Here is a 22,972-nt window from a genome sequence, read left to right as displayed (position 1 = left end):
ACCTGGCCTACGTGATACTTCCACCAAAGCCACACCTCCTAACCCTTTCCAAGCAGTTCCACCAGCTGGTACAGGTGTTTAAACATACGAGCCCACAGGGGTCATTCTCATTCAAACCACCATAGGACCTATATCAAATAAGCAAAAAAACATTAAAAAATGTAAGCACAGGAAAATAATATGAAAGAAATATAGGACACCCCCAAAATGTATTTGAATTACAAATATAGATGAAGGAAAAGAGTCCCAGGTAAATGGCATTGACTAGATCTTTACCAAAGTCCCAAAAGAAAAAGTCCCCAAACTAATGAAAGACAAACCCATACAGATAAAAGAACCCCAACTAGACAAGACCAGAAAAGAAAGACCCTATAGTACATCATAGTTAAAACACTTAAATATATAGAATAAGGAAAATACATTAAAAGCTTCAAAAGAAAATAAGTCACATATAGAAGAAAACCCACCAGAGAATAACTTCTCAGTGGAAACTGGAAGCCAGGAGAGTTTGGAACACTGAAGTCCAAGTTCTAAAAGTCCACAACTGCCAGACCAGACTACTATGCCTAGCAAAACTGTATGCCATAGTTGAAGGGGAAAATATGATACAAACAGCCTTAAAGGTTTCTACCCAGCAACAAAAATGCTAAACAGAGTAATGGAAGCAATATTTTGCATTGAAAAGAGGGATAAGCTTAGCCAAAGCAACTTAAAGAAAAAACAATTAAATGAAATACAAATTGCAAGAACACAAACCAGCAAAATAGTAACAGAATGACTGCAATATGCACAAAACTTTCAATAATAACTCCAAATATTGATGGCCTCAACTCTTCAATCAAAAGACACAGGCTAACTGGGCATGGTAGCCCACTTTCTTCCCTAACACTCAGACACAGAGGCAAATGTATTATGCGTTCAAGACAGTAGAAGCTACATAGTGAGACCCTACCTTGCCTCCCCCCCAAAAAAGATGGATTAAGAAAAATCAGAAAAACAAAATTCTATTTGTCGTCTACGAGAAACTCACTTTAGCTTTAAAGATAGGTGCATGCCACCTTAAAGGGAACAGAAGGAAAAGTTAATTTTTGAAACAAACATGATCAAGAAGCAAGCTGGAATTGCCATCCTATTATCTGACAAAATATACTTCAAAGTAAACTAGTCAGGAGAGACAAGGGCATTTCATTCTAGTCAGGGATCAGTTAATCAAAAAGTATTTCAACACTAAGCATATGTGCACCAAATTGATTAACACAGATTAGCATAAACCCAGTAATAGTACATTATTTCAACACCCCACATTTTTCAATAGGTCATCTGGACAAAAATAAATAAACCTCCAAGTGACATCTTGCATCAAATACAACTAACGTATCTATAGAATATTCTACCCAGATAGTAACACATGCACACACACACGGGTGGGGAGGGGGAGGAGTCAGCATAGAAACTTATCTAAAATAAACCACATGCCAGGACACAAAACAAACTTCATTAAATACAGTAAAATTAAAATTCTATGTATCCTAGCCAACTGTTTGGTAATGAAGTTTAAAATCAACAGCAAACAAAACTAATCAGGATATTCAACTTTTACTAAAAGATGAATGGATCCAAAAGGCAAGAAAGAAAACTATTCTGTAGCCAAATGAAAATAAAAGCACAATACAACAAAACTTGTGGGACACACTTCTAAGAGGGGAGTTTTATAGCTCTAAGGACCTAACATTTTAAAAAATTACAAAGTTCTAATAAATAATTTAGTGATGCAACTCAAGAATTTGGAAAAAAACAAGAATAAACCAAGCCAAAACCCAATAGATGGCAACAAATAATAACAAAATCCAAATTAATAAAATTGAAACAAAAAGTTTCAAAGAATAAGTCTCAGAGCTGGCTCTTTGAGAAGAAAAGCAATAGGCCTTTGGTTCGACTAACCAAAAGAGAATAAAAAAAAAACAGGATCAGAAATGAGCAGGAAATATTGCGCCAGACTCCAAAGAAACACAGAATATTATAAGGAAGAGCTTTAAAAACTTGTACTTCATTCAACTGAAAACCTGAAATAATGGATGAGCTTCTTGGTTTATCCAAACTACCAAAGTTAAATTGAGATTGAGAACCTAAACAGACCCATAAGAGAAGGACAGACCCATAAGGAGATTGAAACAGTAATAAAAAGTCTTTTGTCTAAAAAAAAAACCACTCAGACCCAAATGGATTCACAGCAGAATTCTACCAGACTTTTAAAGTACTTCTTAAATTATTCAAAACATAAATAGAAGGATCACTCCTGAGTTTGTTTTTAGTTTTATTCTAATACCCAAGCCAGGTAAAGACAAAGGAGGGGGAAATTAGCAAACAGAATATAGGCACATCAAGATCACTACAATCAAGTTGGCTTTATCCCTGAAGTGCAATGTTGCTTCAACATACATAAATCAATAAATATACTTTTTGAAGATGATATATAAAGTGATCCCAAAAGGTCCCACAGAAAACTAGAAACAAAACAGTTTAAGCAAAATGGCAGGGTGTGCAAGGTTAATTTTTTAAAAAAAAAAAAAAAGTAGTAGTTGCCGGGCAGTGGTGGTGCATGTCTTTAATCCCAGCACCGGGGAGGTAGAGGCAGGAGGATCTCTGTGAGTTGGAGGCTAGGTTGGTCTAGAAGAGCTTGTTCCAGGACAAGCTTCAAAGCTACAGAGAGAAACCCTGTCTCAAAAACAAAACAAAACAACAAAAATTGGTAATCTTTCTCTACACCAACAACAAGCACACTCCCATTTACAATAGCATCAAAGACTGAAATATCTTGAAGTAAGCCTAACCAAGGAGGCAAAAGAACTCTGCAATGAAAACTTTAGGTCTTTTAATGAAAAAGATTGAGAAAATAGATATCTAGAGTAGAAATGACCTTTTTGTGGGGGAGAGGGTGGTTTGAGAGACAGGATTCCTCTCTGTAGCTTTGGGGCCTGTCCTGGAACTTACTCTATAGGCCAGGCTGGCCTCAAACTCACAAAGATCCGCCTTTCTCTGCCTCCCCAGTGCTGGCATTAAAAGTATACACCACCACCGCTCGGCAAGTAGAAATGATCTTGTGAAAATGATCATCCAAGCAATTTACAGATTCAATGCAATCTCAATCAAAATGTCTACAACATTTTTCATAGAAATAAAAAAAAACTAGAATTTATATGGAATCAGAAAAGGGCCTACACAGTCAAAGCAATCTTGAACAAAATGAATAATACTGAAGAGATTGCCACTCTAGACTTCAAGATACATCACCAGAGCTATAGGAATGAAACAATATAGTGTCAGCACAAAACAAACGTGTAGACCAATGGGATGAAAGAGAAGGGCCAAACATGAGCACAGCTTTCTCATATTTGAAAGAGAGGCAAAAAAAACATGCACAGGAAAACAATACCACCTTCAATAAATGGTGCTGGGAAAATTGAATGTCCAGATGCAGAAATATTAAATTAAACTTGCATATCCTGTACAGAACTTATTTCCATGTTGATCAGAGACCTTACTTTGAAGCCCAAAACACCAAAACTGCTAAAAGAAAATACCTACATAATCTAGGTGTAGGAAAGGGCTTAATAAATTGGACTTCATTGGCCCAGGAATTAAGGATAACAATTGACAGGTAGAACCTCATAAAACTGAAAAGCTTCTGGACAGCTAAGGAAACAACCAAGTGAAGAAATGTGCAGAATGAGAGATGTTTTCTATACATCCAAGAGGATTAATATCCAGAATATACAAGTAACTAAAAAAAATGGAATCTAGGAAACAAATGGACTAGAGATCTAAACAGGGTTCCCAATAGAAAAAATTAAAATGTCTAAGAAATGCCTCCAACATGCTTATCAGTTTTAGCCTTGAAAACAACTTTGAGATTTCTCCTCATCTCAACCAAACTGGCCAAAATCAACCAAACAACTGACAATTTCTGGCAAGGCTAAAGGGAAAGAAGAGCCCTCATCACTGTTAGTGGCGACAAAAATTGTAGCAGCCACTGTGAAGATCAGTGTGGAGAATCCTCGAAGAATTAAAAATAAATCTGTCCTTTGACCCAGCAGTACCATTTGTTGGCATATGCCCAAAGTACTTGACATCTTAATCCACGGATAACTTGCCCAGCAACTTTCAATGGCACTGTATTCACAAAAGCTAGGAAATAGAACCAGCCTAATGTCCTTCAGCAAATAAATGGACAATGAAAACATCACACACACACACACACACACACACACACACACACACACACACATATATACACACACACACACAACAGAATGCCACTCATCTCTAAAGAAAAAATTTAACTGAATGGACCTAGAAAATAGTATATTTAGTGAGATAACAGACTCAGAGAAATACTATGCTTTCCCTCATCTCCAGGTCCTAGCTCCAAATCTTTTTCTCTGATATTTTCTTTATTGATTTTATTGACCTCTACATTTTTCTCTGCTCCCCTCCCTGCCTCGTCCCTCCCCTTCAGCCCTCTCCTGTGGTCCCTATGCTTCCAATTTACTCAGGAGATCTTGTCTTTTTCTACTTCCCATGTAGATTACATCCATGTATGTCTCTAAGGGTTCTCATTGTTGTCTAAGTTCTCTGGGATTGTGATTTGTAGGTTGGTTTTCTTTGTTTTATGTTTAAAAAACCACTTATGAGTGAGTACATAAGATATTTGTCTTTCTGGGTCTGGGTTACCTCACTCAATATGATGTTTTCTAGCTCCATTCATTTGCCTGCAAATTTCAAAGTGTTATTATTTTTTCTGCTGTGTAGTACTCCGTTGTGTAAATGTACCACATTTTCCTTATCCATTCTTCAGTCGAAGAGCATATAGGTTTTTTTTTTTTTACAGGTTCTGGCTATGACAATGCTGCTATGAACATAGTTGAGCACATGTCCTTGTGCCACGATTGAGCATCCTTTGGATATATACCCAAAAGTGGTATTACTGGGTCTTGAGGAAGGTTGTTTCCTAATTTTCGGAGAAATCGCTATACTGATATCCAAAGGGGCTATAGCAGCTTGCACTCCCACCAGCGATGCAGAAGTATTCTCTTTACCCCACAACCTCTTCAGCATAAGTTGTCATTAGTGTTTTTGATCTTGGCCATTCTTACAGGTGTCAGATGGAATCTCAGAGTTGCTTTGATTTGCATTTCTCTGTTGACTAAGGATATGGAGCATCTTCTTAAGTGTCTTTCAGCCATTTTAGATTCCTCTGTTGAGAGTTCTCTTTTTATGTCTGTACTCCACTTTTATTGGATTATTTGTTCTTTTGATTGCCAATTTTTTTGAGTTCTTTGTATATTTTGGAGATCAGCCCTCTGTCCAATGTGGGGTTGGTGAAGGTCTTTTCCCTTCTGTAGGCTTCTATTTTGTCTTGTTGACCGTGTCCTTTGAAGCTTTTCAGTTTCAGTAGGTCCCATTATTAATTGTTTCTCTCAGTGTCTGTGCTACTGGGGTTATATTTAGAAAGTGGTCTCCTGTGCCAATGCGTCCAAGTGTACTTCTCACTTTCTCTTCTATGAGGTTCAGTGTGGCTGGCTTTATATATTAAGGTTTTTGATCTATTTGGGCTTGAGTTTTATGCATGGTGATAGATGTGGATCTATTTGCATTCTTCTACATGTTGATATCTAGTTATGCCATCACCATTTGTTAAATAAGCTTTCTTCTTTCCATTTGGAATTTTTTTCTTCTTTGTCAAAAATCAGGTGTTTGCAGATGTGTGGATTAATATTTGGGTCTTTGATTTGGTTCCATTGGTACTCCTGAGCTCCAAATCTTAAGATGTGAATATTCAGCATGGAATAACCACAGAAACCAGAAAAGTATAAATGAACCATAGATGCTGCAGCTGCTGCTTTAACAGCAGCCAGTGTATCCTGTCCCATTGGCATGCCATTTCAGCTTAGCAACTGGAGCTGTAACAATGGGGCCAAGTCATTGTTGCAATGGCAGCCCAGAGTGTTCACCAAGAAGGATGGCTTCTTTCTGGGACTACACCCAGTTTGTTGGCTTTAACAGATGTAAATACAGCGTTCACAGTTAAAAAGTTTTTTTCAAGACCAGGCTTCTAAATTTTACTTTTAAATCAACATTTTTAAAAACTTTATTTATTTATTTATTTAGAGACAGGGTTTCTCTGTGTATCTTAGCTCTAAAGGGTCACCCAATGCCAAAGTTCCATGTGTGGGCCATATCATGGAATCTGCATCACTGACATGTCCTTATCCCTTCTGCTCCCTGATTTCTGGAGGGCTATCCTCGACTTCAGATGCCTTCTCTGCCATCTCAAGTTTGATTTGAGAGTTGCCACATAAAATGCAGAAGAGCAAAGTAAAATTTTACTTTCAGATCAAGAGAAACAAATTAGTTAAAGCATGCTCAGAAATTTCACTCACTATAACTGTACTAAAACTCTGTTGATTTAAACCAGGTGTGGTGACTCTTTAATCCCAGCACTGAGGAGGCAGAGGAAGGTTGGTATCTGTGAGTTCCAGGACAGCCTGCTCTACAAAGTGAGCTCTAGGCCAGCTAAGATGCCTGGGCCTTTACACTCAGTTAGTGGAGGGGAGAGCCATGTCTTTGGTGTAAGGTCTGTGCACTCAGTTAGTGGAGGGGAGAGCCATGTCTTTGGTGTAAGGTCTGTGCACTCAGTTAGTGGAGGGGAGAGCCATGTCTTTGGTGTAAAGTCTGTGCACTCAGTGGAGGGGGAGGCTTGTCTTTGGTGTAAGGTCTGTGCACTCAGTTAGTGGAGAGGGAGGCTTGTCTTTGGTGTAAGGTCTGTGCACTCAGTTAGTGGAGGGGAGAGCCATGTCTTTGGTGTAAGATCTGTGCACTCAGTGGATGGTGGAGGCTTGTCTTTGGTGTAAGGTCTGTGCACTCAGTTAGTGGAGGGGAGAGCTATGTCTTTGGTGTAAGATCTGTGCACTCAGTTAGTGGAGGGGAAGGCTTGTCTTTGGTGTAAGGTTTGTGCACTCAGTTAGTGGAGAGGGAGGCTTGTCTTTGGTGTAAGGTCTGTGCACTCAGTGGAGGGGGAGGCTTGTCTTTGGTATAATGTCTGTGCACTCAGTGGAGGGGAAGGCTTGTCTTTGGTGTAAGGTTTGTGCTGCTTCCTGCAGTGGCTAATGTCTGAAGGCTGTGTTGACAGCAACTCTAATACTTGCTGCAGAAGGTGTTCGCAGAAGCATAATCCAAGCAGTGATTCTGTCTGCTGCGGTGTTGAAGATCTGAATGTTTCACAGAAGAGAAATATAAGCAACTTCCACATGAGGCTCTGATTGCTTAGAAGAAACTTTGGCTTATAGGTGATGATTGCCATGCGGCGGTTACTCTGAAGGGGAGAAGGGTGTCCCCTGGTGATGGAGGCCTCTCAGTGGTTAATAAAGAAACTGCCTTGGCTTTTTGATAGGGCAGGATTTAGATAGGTGGAGTAGACAGAACAGAATGCTGGGAAGAAGGGAAGTTAGGCAGACGCCATGCCTCTCCTCTCTGAGACAGGTTGCCATGAAGCCAGCCACCAGGTCAGACATGCTGAATCTTTCCCGGTAAGCCACCATCTTGTGGTGCTACACACATTACTAAATATGGGTTAAAAGCAAGATGTGAGAATTAGCCAATAAGAGGCTGAAACTAATGGGCCAGGCAGTGTTTAAATGAATACAGTTTGTGTGTTGTTATTTCCGGGGCTATTCAGGATGAAAAGCAGGCCTGCCCACAGCTCCTTCTACACCCTGAGAGCTGGTAACTTTTAGAGTCATAGGTATTAAATATATGCCTAAATATTGGTTATTGGCATTACTGCGTCCTGGTGAAATGTCTTTGGTGAGGAGTGCTCTTTGCCTGGGGAGAAAGGAGCTCTCTACATATGGTCTAAAAAGGAATGGGCATGATCCTAGCTGGGTATGATGTAATCTTGGCACTCAAAATCTAGGTGGGAGGACTGTTAGGAATTTGAAGCCATCCTGGGCTATATGGTAAAATCTTTCTAACGACAAGAGCCAGATGTCCTTTGTCTGTGATAGAGTGAGGTGGAAGCCGTGATAAAGTCAGGCAAGCATCTACTTTAGCATCTGAGTTGCTTTTGGGGTGTTAGCCGTCTTCTGGTGTGTTACTTTGCAGGACATTAAAATGATGGTGTTGGGTATGTGCCTTGTAATGGCCCTATCCTGTGACTGGGAACACGGCTCCTTGGCAAACAAGCTTAGCATCCTGACATAACCAGAGTGCTAGTCACAGGATTCAGACTTCTAGGGCAGCTTATACTTAGGAGCTGAAATTTGGTTGAGGGCTGGAGAGACCACTTATTAGTGAAGAGCCTGCTCTGCTCTGCTCTGCAGAGGACCTTAGGCTCATACCTGGCTGGAAAGCCAGCTCCAAGGGGATGTGGGACTTTCTTCTGGACTTGGCAGGGAGCACGCGCGCGCGCGCGCGCGTGCACACACACTTTAAAAAAAAAAAAACCTAATTTGAAACAACCTCACTCGTCAAGGTTGACCGTAAGAGCTTATTAGGAAGGAAAGAAGTGACACTGAGAGATAAACTCATCAGTATTTTAATTTTTTAAAATTTATTATTGTTTTGTGTGCATTGGTGTTTCATTTGCATATACATCTGTGCGCGGGTGTCGGATCATCTGGATCTGGAGTCGCTTATGTGCTGCTCTGTGGGTGCTGGGAGTTGAACCTGGGCCGCGGTCATTGCTCCTAATCACTGGGCCATCTCTCCATCCCCTCGTCATTATTTCAAAATCCCACCTCCAGCAGCTACAAGATATTTGAATTGCACACAAAGTCTGAATAGCCCACTTACAGGAAACAAGAACCTTATTTATTTTTTTCCGGCTTCTCTGTTTTGTACTATTTCTGTTACGAAGGTCACAAGCAGTGAACACCGAGCTGCTGGGGGCAGAAGTGCCACCAAGAAACTCCATAGGCATCAGCTTCTGGAACTGCTGACAAAAATATTAGTGTAAATTCACAGCATTAATAAGAGATGATTTTTTTGGTGGACTGACAATGTTACCTGCTTAACCAAACCAACCAACACATAGAAATTAGTGACAGTGTGCCTCTGCCTTAGGAACAGAGCAATTATAATTTCTCAAGAATTGTACAGTTTTTAAGAGTATTCCACATAGAATAATCAAGGAATGTAAGACTCCTAATTAGGGTTTCTTATTGCTGCAGTGAAATACCATGACCAGAAAGCAAGTCAGGGAGAAAGGGTTTATTTGGCTTAAACTTCCACATCACTGTTCATGATTAGAAGAAGTCAGGGCAGGAACTCAAACAGGGCAGGAAACTGAGGCAGGAACTGATGCAGAGGCTGTGGAGGATGTTGGTTACTGGCTTGCTCCCATGGCTTTTCTCAGTCTTATTTCTTATAAAACCCAGATCCACCAGCCCAGGGGTGACCTCACCCATCATGGGCCAGGCCCTACCCCATCAATCACTAAAGGAATGCCTTACATGGTTACCTACAGCCAGATTTATGGCAGCATTTTCTTGATTGAAGCTCTCTCCTCTCAAAAGACTCTAGCTTGTATCAAGTTGACATAAAACTAGCCAACAAAGTAGGCTATACTCTTAGTCTTTTTCCAACGAATTGAAACTTGTCCAAATTCATACCAATCTAGTTACTTTGCCCCGCTGATGTCATCAGATCTCCACTGTGTTTCCATCTCTATGCACTGATGGAGGCCTCTCATTGGCTAATAAAGAAACTGCCTGGCCCGTTTGATTGGCCAGCCCTTAGGTGGGTGGAGTAGACAGAACAGGAAGAACGAAGTGAGGTAGATGGCTCAGTCAGATGCCATGCCTCTCCTAAGTGAGATAGACCACCATGCCTCTCCTCAGGGAGAGAGATGCAACGAAGTTCCAGCCCAAGATGGACGTATGCTGAATCTTTCCCGGTAAGACACCGCTCGTGGTGTTACACAGATTATTAGATATGGGTTAGTCAAGATGTGAGTAAGAGGCTGAAAATAATGGGCCAGGCAGTATTTAAAAGAATACAGTTTCCGTGTAATTATTTCAGGGTACAAGCTAGCCCGGCGATCAGGAGCAGGGCTGCAGGAAAGCAGCCCACAGCCCCTCACTACAATGCACCCAGTTCTGTGGGTCTCATCTGGGTTGTCAACTTGACACATCTAGGAGGAGGGAACCCCAAATAAAGAAGTGCCCCCATCCCATTAGCATACAGTCACACCTGTGAGGAACTGTTTGGATTGACGGTTGAGAAGGTCAGCCCACTGTGGTCTGTGCCACACTTGTGCCTGCGGCCCTGAGTTGTAGGGGAAAGCTGGCTGAACACAAGGATTAAACAGGATTTCTCCACAATCCTCTTTCTTAGCTCTTGCCTTGGCTTCCTTATATGATGGGCTACAGTGTACACTGAAATAAGCCCTTACCTCCCCAAGTTGCTCTTGGTCAAGGCAACAGAGAGCGTATGAGAACAGGTTTGGTTCCTAATTGTCCATTTTTCATGTTTTCCTATAGCAGGGACAGTCCACGGTAATGATTGCCCAGTGTTCAGGCAGAACCAGCAAGCAAAGTCTCTACAGAGAAACCACCAAACATAATTCTACCTCAGTGTTGAGCTGAGCTGTGTTTCATATATATATACCAAGAGGTAAAAACAGCAATGCACTTGTTTCTACATGTGATTATTTTATTTTACTAATTACAATTGTTATTTGCTGGTCATTTGGAATCTGTAGTTACAGATGGGAATGATGCAAGAAACAAGGCCACAGCACTGATGAAAGCTGAAGAATTCCGTCCCTCACTTCTCCTTCGGGTAGCTCCACACCAGACAGACAAAGGTCAAGCACTCTGTGGATGACTGGGAGGCGACAGCTGACATTTCAAGAATTATGCGTTTGCATTTGACATTTTACCTTTTCCTTCTGAGAGTAAAAGGACTTTGGAGGAACCCAAGGCCAGAACTGATCCAAGATATTCAGCCTAGAACGCTCCCCCATCCCATCACCTCTGCCTCATGATTTATCGAGGCCAGAGGCACCTGTGCAGCCTTAGCTGAACCCGATAGCAGCTGAAAGAAAACGATGGGGTATATGGGGTCTGGCCTACCTTTAGAGCTGAAAGGTATGGTTTCTAGTGGAATGGTATCTACTTTAGATTTGAGAAGAATTCAAGAATTATTTGATTTCATACAGAGATATGCAAAGTGCTTTTAGAACAACTCTGGCTATAAATGGCAGTAGGGATGGTTAAAACCATATCTTGACTTATAAACACAAAGCTGTGCTTCCTATTTTAGCAGTGAGCCTGAAACACCTGTGTGCGTGCGTGCACGTGAGTGTGCATGTGTGCATGCGTGCGGGTGTGTGCGCGGGTGTGCTTGTGTGTGTTGATATATAGAATGAAGTACTGTTTGCAAGAAAAAATTAAAATTGTAATTCTTATTCTGTAAAGACACTGTCACTAAACATCAGTCAGCCTTACTTGCTCTATTCCTACTGTACCATAGCAAAAATCAATACTGAAAAGAAACAAACAAAACAAACAAAAGTCTCAGCATGAGCTGCTCTAGTAGTGAGTGTATGATTCCTTACCCACAATTGAGAGAGACAAAGAGCCATGTGTTTGTGTCCCCAGCACTCAGGAGGCCGACACAGGAAGATCACTTGACCTCAGGGAGTTTGAGATCAGCCTGGGCATACACAGACCCCGTTAAAAACAAACAAACAAACAAACAAACAAACAAACAAACAAAAAGACTAAGATAGTTCAGATACCAAAACTATGTGAGCTAATTCAATAACTAAACTATTTTGCTTGTGATATGTGTACAATTAGTATTGTACCTATTCTCACAACACTACTAAGTAATAGTAAGGGAATTTTGCTTATATCCAGGTCTACTGTACTCAGAAACAGTAACACATATTTGGATACTTTAAAGGAACAATAGCATTCATTAGACACTGAAAAAACAGGAGCACTCCTTACTGAATTAGAGAGAATATCTTTGAAAGCTGTCAACTGGCAGAAGCAAGCAAGTGGAGACGTGGAGAAGCTTCGGGACCCATTACCTTGAGAACTCAACAAGGGCACCACTCACAGCTGCCTGGGTGTTTTCAGAGGTCGGGAAAATTTAAACAGTTAAATGTGCACACCCTGAGTCTGAAAGTGCCTCTATTAAAAAGATTAAACCAGGTCACAGGGCCACTGAGAATATTTCAGAACACACACTGGAACAAATTGCGGGCCAGGCATTTCTGGCCGGTTTCTGCAGTTTCTCTTCCTGTCTTCAAGGGACGATGAAAGTCCCAGCTCCCTCTTGACCTCCACGGCCCTGCCTGGGGAACTCAGTGTCAGGCTGATGGGCTTGGCAGAAAACATGCTTGGTTAAGGGTTCGTAGAAGCCAATTAAACTAGATCATTTTCAAACCCTGAGAACCGAACCATTAGGGAGTGAATGTCTCCCTGGCTGCAGGTTCACTTCATCTGAAGCTGTTCTTAGCTTTCCTCTCTGCCAAAACTCAAGCCACATAAAATGCCACCAAATAAAAGGCCACTTCTCCATCTGACTGGGACTTGGGGAGTAAGCCCTTCCAGGACTCTGGCTCACTTCATGTCTAGATTAAAGTCGGCATTTTCCCTTCTTTCTGTAAAGGGCTGCTCAGTGTTTGGGGTTTTCATAACTGCTGTCCTTTCCTGCTCTCAGGGTCTGCAGTGTGATTCTTAGGTGCAGGAATGTGATACCACTTAAAGGAATGGGAGATGTGCTGGCTTTGGCCTCTGAGCCCGTTGTCTGCCCTCAATCTAGGGAGTAACTGCAGACAGTGCCTCTCTGCTTCCGAGGTTCTAACTAGATTATTGCCCTCTTAGTGTTTAATACTCTGGTAGCAATCCCATAGCCTTTCAGAAGCAGCTGTGAGCTGAGGATGCCGTGTTTGCGCTCCCCAGCAACGAACAGACAGTTCAGAAGTTGACTGGCACCTGGAAGGGCTGGGCACAGTTTCATGTAGAGACCTGAGCCTGCAGCTATTCACAGTTCTTACTAACCTTGGATTTATACTTAGCCGGAAACAATGACCATTCTGTGGTGGCAGGTGCACATTCAGAGAAAAATAACAAATTATGGAAAACAGTTACCTTAGAAGCCTTAGGAGCCAGTGTGCCTTCTCTAGATGCCAAATGAGTCCATCCCTCAAGCTGCAGATAAACTTGTTTACATGTAAAGGAGGAGGGGGGATCCAACCAGAAAGCAATCTAACCTCTAATCAGCCAAGGATCCCAGAATTTTGGGCAGGTAGAGGACATTGTTATCAACATACTCAGATGTTTCATATTACCAATGAGGAAACGAAGGCCCAAGGAGAGTCAGCTTGCTGAATCACAAGATCTTAGCCATTTCCACTTCCTGTCTGTAGCTCTCTAAGCAACCCCATTTAAAGGGAACTCGCTGATTGCACAAGTGCCTGTAGCATGGGGCTAAGCTCCAGGTACCTGGATATCCTTCACAGACAAGCTTTTTTGGACTGGAGGAAGCCCTAGCAAACACGTGGCGTGTAAGGAAGAAACAGGCAGCAGCCTATCGTTGACTTGATGCTGCCGACGAAAACCGCACAGGATAAAGCATCAAATGACCGTCTTCCCATGAGTATAAGTGCTGATCCCTCATGTTGTATGATAACATGGCAAGAACAGATGGATTCATTCTGAAATCAAAGTTCACATCGATCTGTTTTCCTCCAAGCAGATCGAAGGCGAATGTGACCCTCATATCTTTGGTGTCTGTGACGTAGAGAATCCCTCGGGCTATGAAGGCGTTGCCGGCCTTGGATTTGGGGTACGTGGTGTTGATGTGCTGTAACACAGAGAACGTCTGCTCATCCAGCTGGGCCACAAGGATGCTTGAGCCATCCACACTCGAAGCATAGATAATCCAGACGCCTTTCTCATCCACAGCTATGTTGAAGTAAGTCTTGGAATTTGTAAAGAGGTATTTTCGATCGAAATACAAAGCATTTTCAAGCTTCAGCGTTTGGGGTGTCTCTTTGCCAAATTCAAATCTGAAACATGATTTTAAAGAATGAATCAGAGTGGGGTAACCATGTCTGTGGATGCGGGCAGCTTATTAGGCTCCTTATAAAATTGGACCAAGTTAGCAGGGCTGGGCCGAGGCCTGGTGTTCTGTTGCCAAAATGTTCCAGGCAACTTCTACTTGTCCTTCAGTGTTCTGGGCAGCAAGGATGTGAAGGCCAGTGTCTAGCCTGTGCTACCAGGAGCAAAGTGAGACAGCAGTGTGGTGTTAAAACCCATCCTCAAATTAGCTGAGGATGACATTGAACACCTAACCTGCCCATCCCCACCTGCCAAGTGTTAGGATTGCAAGTAGCACCTGCAGTGCTGGAGATCAAAGCCAGAGCCTCAGACACTCTCTCAACTGAGATACATCTCTAGCCCCTAAATTTGAGTTTTAAAAGTCCCATGCTTTCTGTATATTCCATGCTCTCTCTCTCTCTCTCTGTGTGTGTGTGTGTGTGTGTGTGTGTGTGTGTGTGTGTGTGTTTAAGAATTTAGGAGAATTTAATAGAAAAGTAACCAGCAGAGAAGAGAATGTAGCATAGGCTATGAAGGCAATTTTCTTGTCTGGTAGGGGCTGAGAAATACAACCACAGCATGGAATTCCATGTTCCTTAGCTTCTGGGGTCTGATTTCTCAGACTTCAAACCGGAACATTATCAAAAAGGCCATTATGATTCAAGCAGTACCTAAATCGGTAAGGCTATGTAAGATGTTAGGTAAAAAGAAAACACCAGAGGGCGCTATTGAGCAGCAGACCGCAGAAGGCAAAGGCGTGTGTTACTGTGATTTAGGGGGAAATAAAACGACAAACAGAAACAGACTAGAAAATCTGAATTAAGTTGGCAAGTGGCCTGAAAAGAGCAAGCATTTGGGCAGGGCTCAGCAGGACCAGCTCCCTAGTGCTGGAATTCTGTACAACTCTCCAGCCTGCGTGGGTGGGGGAGGTGTCTGCCCCACAGAAACTGACTTTGGTTCAGTTCTGCCCCTCCCTCAGCTCTAGGCTTGTGGCTTGATATAGGTCTAGGCTCGTGCTAGGTTCTCTGCCCAGTCAGCTCATCCAAGCCTGGTGGTAGTACAAGACCACCAATCTCAAATACTCGGAAGGATGTTAAATGAAATGCCCAGAGTGTCCTTTCCTCTTAGTTTTAGCTAACTCCATCCTGCCTTTTATCTCACTTCTCCCCAGCCCCTGCTGGGTGTAGGAGCCAGCCATAAGCTAAATATGAACAGATCACCCAAAGGAAGTTCTTTACTTCCAACCATTATCAACTGCCAGAGAAGGACTCTGTTGGAGGCCTGAGTCTCAGTAATTTACCCTGAAGCAATACCTGGTTGCTGGAAGGACCATAAACTAAGATTACCTGAGCACCACCCAAAACAGACCATCCAAAGGAAATGCCTAATGTTCAACCACTGTAGACAGGATCACCTGCTAGCACACATTCACCAGGACACCCCTAGACAAATGTCAGCTACTCAGGGGTCCTGAACCTTAGAAATCCTTCACCCCCACCTTTACTACTATAAAAACCCAACTCTAACTGAGCTCGGGGCTCTCTGTTTATTCCAATACGTTGGACATGCAGAAAGACCGAGTTTAAAGCTTGATTAAAATAAAGGCTCTTTGCTTTTACATACGGGACTCTGTCTCCTTGTTGGCTTTTGGGTGACTGCAGATTTGGGCACAACACTGGGTACATTCTGCTGAGCAGACATTCTCATGTGTCTTCAGGAGGTCCCTTGTTTTACGACCTAAATCATTTTATCAACTGAACTGAACCTTCTGAAACTGACCCTCTATCCACCCCTAGTATGATCAAATTGCGGGGCTTCTTTTTTTTTTTCTCTTTCTTTCTTTCCTGTTTTTTGTTTTGGTTTGGTTGGTTGGTTTTTGGTTTTTCGAGACAGGGTTTCTCCGTAGCTTTAGAGCCTGTCCTGGAACTTGCTCTGTAGACCAGGCTGGCCTAGAGCTCAAAGAGATCTGCCTGCCTCTACATCCCAAGTGCTGGGATTAAAGGCGTGCGCCACCATCGCTCAGCTGCGGGAGTGTCTTTATAAACCCTATCCTGCCTTGCTTAGGGAGGAGAAGTCTTTACAGCTGGAGTCAGTTCTTGGTCACAGGCCTAAATAAAGGATTCTACTTGTAGTGATGTGTAACTTTCTCTAGGGTGTATAACAGTAAATTCAAGGCCTTCCTGGCCACACAAAGAATTTAAGAGCAGTCTGGGCAACTTGGCAAGACTGCTGTAGACTGGTGTGCTCTGAGCATAGCAACTGTTGTCTGCATAACCGCAGGCCCTGCGACTAGCTTTGGTGACTGCTTGCTAGGTCACTGGGGACTGGAAGGGTTGCTGAATCCTTGCCCGAGATTCAGGCCATTTGTCTGTAATTCCACCTCAGTTGCATGTGGCCTTGTGGGGAGTGCTCCTCACTGCAGTGGGGCTGGGACTCAATCTGTGAAGCTGGGGGAAGGACATCATCAGTGCTGGGGTGAGACATCCTGGTGGTGGAACTGTTTGGGGGTCACCCGAGCTTTAAACGCATGCCCAATAAATTCACTAGTTCCCCAAGGTAGACTTTAGTGGAACCACACTTCTGCCTGCTAGTGCTCTGGAAGGAGGGGGGGAGTATTCTTTACATTCCCCCAAGGAAAAGGCTTTCTCACAATAAAAATAAAAGAGGAAAAAAGGGTCGCTGGCAAAGACTGTTTCTAGTATGTGTGAGGCCCTGGGTTTGACCCCATACCTCAAAGATAAAACTCCCAAACCCCATTTTTAAAAGAGTTCATTTCTCATTCCGGGACTACTTCACCCCAGAAGCCCCCCAAGCCAACTGTGGCCTGGTAGCCCTGGTAACGTGGCAGCAGGGGGCTGCCAGCTAACCAGACATCAGACACGAGAGTGATGGAGAAGCAGAGCAGGGGGTGAATTCCCTTCTACCAGTACTGGAGAGTTTGTCCCAGAAGGGTGACAGAGATGAGTGGAAATGGAGATGATGGGAGAGAGGGAGAGGAGTGTGAGGAAAGGAGGGGCATTTGCTGTCTGCTTTCCTTCACTCCAAACTGGCTAAGCCTGCTTATAGCTGGGCTCAATGGCTGCTGACCTTCCCTCACCTGAGTATCCTCATGGGGGTGAGGGTGGGGATCACGGGTTCCTCACTTAACTATCTGGCCACTCCTCCCAACCAGTTGTGAGCAGTTCTGCCCTAATTGCTTATGGCCTTGGGGTCTTGGGAAGGGACTGGAGTATTTCAGTGGGGAAGGACTGGGGGAAAGAGGCAGCCATCACCCATACTGTGTGTAGACTTTCCAGCGTGGCTGCTTTAAGGTCACCCGTGTTCCTGCTGGTAGCCCCTCATTCATTGCTCTGTAAGTAAGCCTCAGAACTCATTGGTTCCCCAGACTGAACTATGGTGGGATCATACTTCTGTTTGTCACTGTGACTTCAGGCGGAGGGATGGATGTTGTTTATGTCTTTCCCAGGGAAAGAATTTTAACAGCATAGCTTGTCTCAAGAGAAAGGAGAAAAAAGTGAGCCTCTCTCCCACGTCAGAGAATGGCGCTTTGTGCCAGGAGGCCTCTACTCTGCTTGCCTCCTGTCTCAAAGGATATGAGATGCCACACTCTATGTCTCCCCCTTCCTGCTTCTCATCTTCTCATGGGTCCACATCAGCAAGAAAGGCAGACCCCAGGCAGGGACCAGGATGTGGGGCTTCTTCGCCATATTCCACCATTCCCTTGGGGAACAACCCCTGACTGACCTATCTAGGCACATCTCAACAACCGCAGAAGACAACACACAACATCTAAACAACCACAGAAGACAACACACAATGGGCACAGCATGACCCATGCGGAGACACAGCCAGGGCACCACAGTCCAGCTGGCTCACCTCACTATGGTGTTGGAGCCCCCTTTGTGGTAGTAGAGAGAGTTGTTGAAAACCGCATGCCCGCAGCCGTGGAAGTAATGCGGGAGGTGGATGAGCGTGTAACTGCTGTTGAGAAGAGCTTGCAGGTCTTTGAACTCCTTCACCATGATTCCTGCAGGAGGGAAGCGGGGAGGCTGTTATCCATCAGCGACCATGGGTCTGCCCATGAAAAGACAGGCTGCTAAGAGAACCTGTGTCCTCTCCCACCTACCCTACTCTATACTGTGTATAAAACTGGGCAGCACAAACCTATCCCAGGAACACACACTCGGGACAGTGATGGCTTGCTGCCGCCCACCCCTGGCTACCCACCAAGACCATGGCTACCCCTCTACAGCATTTTTCTTTTCCTTTGAGCCCCAAACCCTCAGCTTGGTAGATGAGGGTTATTGTTGCTCTCATCAGTTAGTGATGATAAAATATGTGTACCCTCAGACCCTTCTGGGATGAGGCCACAGTTACTACCACTGGTCACATCAATCATATCCTCTGGGACAGTATGGCTGGGCCTAACCTCAGACACGGGGAGGCTGTGAGATGACTCTTTTCCCTCTTCCCTGGGCTCTGTCCGACAAACATGTGAGAAACATGGCCGAAAGTACTCTCACAGGATGGTATCTACTCAGAACAATGGGAGAGGCACACAGAATTTGTGTTTTCTGTCTAAGGCTACATTACTCTGAACATACTAGATCTTAGAGCCAGATGGTTTGTGGTGATGTTTTGCTTGTGATCTAACAAATAAAGCTTGCCTGAAGATCAGAGTGCAGAGCCAAACCATCACTAAACACACACATACACACATATATGTATGTATGTATGTATGTATGTATGTATGTATATACACACACATATATATGTATATACACACACAAACACACACACACACACACACACATATAGTGTGTATGTCATTTGGTGTGTGTGTATGTCCAGAATGGTTAGTACTTGTGTGGCATAATTGTCTCTCATATTACTTCCACATTATGGTTTGGTTGATAAAACCTGTCATGTTGTTTATTTCCTTTGGGCTAGCGTGTTAAAACTGGATAGTCAGGTCCCTAGGACTGAATACAAAGCTTGCAACCAACCCATCTCAAATCGGAAAGTGTTCTTCCCACTTAGTTGCACTTTCTAAGATAAAGGGCCTTAGACCCGCACTAGTGGGGACCTCAGACCTGCGCATATGGAACAAGCCTGAAGGAAGACGGGCAGTAGATGGGATCACAGCACCGCATGGGCCATCTCTGGAGGGAGGTACCTGAAAAATGCTCTGTCACCCAGATACGCTCGTCACTCTTGTTAGCAGACTCTCTTATCCAAGTCCCAAAGGTCTCTCTCACTTTTAGTACTTGGGCTGGGTTTCCAATGGAGATGATCATGGATTCTGTTAGCGGAAAACCAACTTATAACTTGCCTAACAGTTATGGCAAGTAAGGCATGCAGTTTTGAATTTCCAAACAATTTTTGCATGTGGTGCAGGGAACTGAATCTCGGGCCTGTGCAGGCTGGTAAAGCACACTGGCACTGAGGCCCAGGGAGCCCTGGGAGCCCAGGATGCCCAGGGTGCCCAGGATGCCCAGGGAGCCCAGGATGCCCAGGGTGCCCAGGGAGCCCAGGATGCCCATGGAGCCCAGGATGCCCAGGGATCCCAGGATGCCCAGGATGCCCACGGAGCCCAGGATGCCCACGGAGCCCAGGATGCCACGGAGCCCAGGATGCCCACGGAGCCAAGGATGCCCATGGAGCCCAGGATGCCCAGGATGCCCAGGGAGCCCAGGATGCCCAGGGAGCCCAGGGTGTGTACCTGTTTGCGGAGAATGGCGCTCATTTACTTTCTCATCAACTTTCCCTACCAAGGTGTCATCATTTGGTATGGCACACGTCTCACCTAAAATGGCAACGGTCAAAGCAGATGCTATTGCCACATTGAGGTTATACAGGCTTATATCTATAACCTCACTTCCTCGCGAAGACCTGAATATATCCATTTTAACCTTTCTGCCGTGTTTCTTGCTTGCTTGCTTTCTTAGCAATTCCCAGCCATATGCTCCCTGACAGTGTTTCACTCCGATAGCTGGGTTCATTCCCTGGAAACATCGAGAAAGAACACTATTGCAAACAATGCAGTTGTTTGGAGAAAGTCAGAGAGAATCCCAGGTGAGGGTCCTCCTTCACATCTGCTGCAGAAATGGAAGGTCACGTTGTCCCTTGTGGTTTAAGACAGGCAAGGCATTCTGGGTAACCACTCAAGTTCTAAATCCACGGTTGAAATATTTTCCATTATTATGACCCTTCGTTTCTAAGGAACTTTTAAACTGAGCAGGGCCAGATAGTTCCTTGGGTGTCTGTCTTCTGTCTGTAAGCCAGAGGATAGTCAGGGGAATCAGAAAGAACTAAGTACGTAACACCGTGGCTGACCACATCATCTGCTGCTAAGTGGCGGCGGAGGACTGCAGATGTAGCTTAGACATGGTAGCCGTGGAGCTCCGGGCTGACCTCCCCCAGCACACACAGTACTGATCCTGATGGAAATGCAATAATCATTCTCTGCCAGGTTTAGCCGAACTGACCGCTCCGCTATCTCCCAGGGTTTCACTCTCGGGAATTTGTTGCTACAGTTAACAGCTGAGCCCTCAAGATGTTGCCCTCAGGTGACCTAGTGACAATGTGTTCTTCAGTTGTCACAGGAATTAAAAATCAAACCAGATAAAATTCTGCTGCAGTTGGGGGGAGGGGAGAAGAGAAATGGAAAAGTGCAAGGAGAGCCGTGAGGGGAGGGCTGAGAGGTTCAGTGCTGGCCTGTCACCGTCCTTGTGCCTGGGACACGGACGCTGGCCTGTCATGGTCCTTGTGCCCGGGGCACGGATTCAGACTTCCCTGTGAGCGTATTGTGGGAGGGATCTCATTTAGGACAAAATCTCCCTCTTTCCAAATTTGATCACAAAGTCTGGAGAGGTATCATCAGCATAAGGAGTGGGCTCCTTGGGGGCAGAGCACGGTACCTGAACACTGGCTATTGAACATGTTTGGCTGCCGAGGGCCTTTGGATTTTCTGCTTCCAGGTGGGCCTGGAGGCCCTGGGGGTCCAGGTGGGCCAGGAGGGCCTTGGTCACCTTTGGCACCTAGAGAGAAGAAGGGGGAGAAACTGATAAAGTGTTTTCCACAGAGACAGTTTCCCGTTAGGGAAAGAGAAGAGAGCAGCTCTGGAGTTCCCCTGTGTGCACCCCTTCCTAGAGATGACCAGAGTAGGTCTTGGGGGTCCATTCTGTGCAGGATCTCTGCCAAGTCCCTCTGTGAGATGGTGTGGGGATCCTCTCAGGAGAGTTTTGCTGGGAAGTGGTGGTTAATTTAAGGTCACAAGTAACTAGGGCAGGGTCCCAGCTGCAGTGTCTCTCAGGAGACCTGGCCTCTGTTAGAGCAGGGCTAGCGGACCCCAGTTCTGACTGCTTAGAATCCTGAAGGAACTCTTTTCTTCTTCCTCTCCTCTCCCTCTTCTTCCTCTATTTATCCCTCACCTTTCTCTTTTCCGTTGCTCCCCTACCTTCTGTCCTTCCCATTCTTCTTGTGCTGGGGAATTTGACCCAGGGCCTCTTGCAAGCTGGGCAAGCACTTTATTACGGAGCTATACCCTCATCTCCTAAGGAAATTGATCACCATCTAATCCTAGAGCCTATGAGAATATCTGTGAGGAGACTGGTCGCCTGTCACCTGAAACCCTTGCACTCAACAGTCGTCAGGTAGGAGAAGCACCACACAGTACAGTGGAATAGCCATGAGTTAGTCAGACTGCCTCTGTTCACGTTGTGGTCTTGGTCTTACCACGCAGTCAGACTTGAAGTGATCCCACTACCTCTGCCTCCCCGTGCTGGGATTTCAGGCAGGACCCTCCACACCCTATTGACCATGGCAATGAGATAAATTACTCATGCTAGGCACCAGACTCAGAGTGAACGGACAAAGGCTCACAGCTTTGAAAACACAGAATGTCATGCTGAGCATCATGGCTGTAGTCCCAACACCCAGAAGGCGGAGCAGGAGCACAGGGCAAGGTCAATCTCTGCTATACCATGAGCTCCATTCCAGCCTGGGTGACGCAAGGCCTTACCTCAAACAAGTCAGGAAAGAAAGAATTTTGGAACGTGCTACAGAGCAGAGGGCCAGAGAAGATCAAAGCTACCAGAGTGGTCCATGGGTTAGACAGGGCAGGTTTCTGCGCCCTGGTGTCTGGGTTGGACAGGGCGGGTCTCTGTGCCCTGGCGTCAGAGAACCTACCTGTCAGAAGCACATCGTTGGACACATCTCCCTTGTCTCCCTTTTCACCTTTCTGCCCCGGGGGGCCCTCATTTCCAGGAGAGCCCAGTTCACCAGCATCTCCCTTCTCTCCCTTTTCCCCTGGGTTTCCCGTGGCTCCAGGTAACCCTGTTGGGGGAAAATGATGTATTAACTCATGCACACAGTTCTGGTTCCCTCTTTGTAATGATTGTGCTTTTGTGGAGCAGTTTTGTAAACCAACCATGAAATCCTTCACCACCCTTCCAGCGATGCTGCTCCACACTCATTATGGGATGGTATTTCCCAGTGGCTCTGGGGGACGGCTTTCAGAGCATTTTAGAAAGGAGGCAATGATGGTTTGAGTAAGGCACCGTCCCGCAGAAGGTGAACATGTCATTAGGAGGACCATGGGTCGGCACAGCCACTGCTATCTACGCTCTTTATTTCTTACAGCAGAATGAGAGGTGGGCTGGGCCTGCGGCTTAGCAAAGTTGAAGTGGTGGTGGTAAGGGATGCTAAGCTCACATGGGAGGGCGGATGACCAGCTGCCTCCACTTGCTGTTACTTCCCTGCCATGATGGCTGTAACCTCCAACTACCAGCCAGAATAAACTTTTGGCTCCTTAGGTTGCTTCTGTCAGCTGTTTGGTTGCAATGGCAAGATGAGAC

General features: G+C 44.8%; 1 protein-coding gene across 1 annotated transcript in view; it reads right to left on the bottom strand.

Moving 5' to 3' along the window:
• Window positions 1-13,602: 13,602 nt before the first annotated feature.
• Gldn (gliomedin) overlaps window positions 13,603-22,972 on the bottom strand; it is a 46,632-nt gene continuing 37,262 nt past the window's right edge. Inside the window, 6 exon segments of the mRNA XM_038324345.1 lie at window positions 13,603-14,083; window positions 17,991-18,141; window positions 19,291-19,416; window positions 19,837-19,920; window positions 21,035-21,154; window positions 22,305-22,451. Coding sequence (XP_038180273.1) covers window positions 13,603-14,083; window positions 17,991-18,141; window positions 19,291-19,416; window positions 19,837-19,920; window positions 21,035-21,154; window positions 22,305-22,451 — 1,109 coding nt within the window.

Source organism: Arvicola amphibius, chromosome 3 (genome assembly GCF_903992535.2).
Source record: "Arvicola amphibius chromosome 3, mArvAmp1.2, whole genome shotgun sequence".
Lineage (NCBI taxonomy): Eukaryota > Metazoa > Chordata > Mammalia > Rodentia > Cricetidae > Arvicola > Arvicola amphibius.
This window is presented reverse-complemented; position numbering and strand designations above follow the sequence as displayed.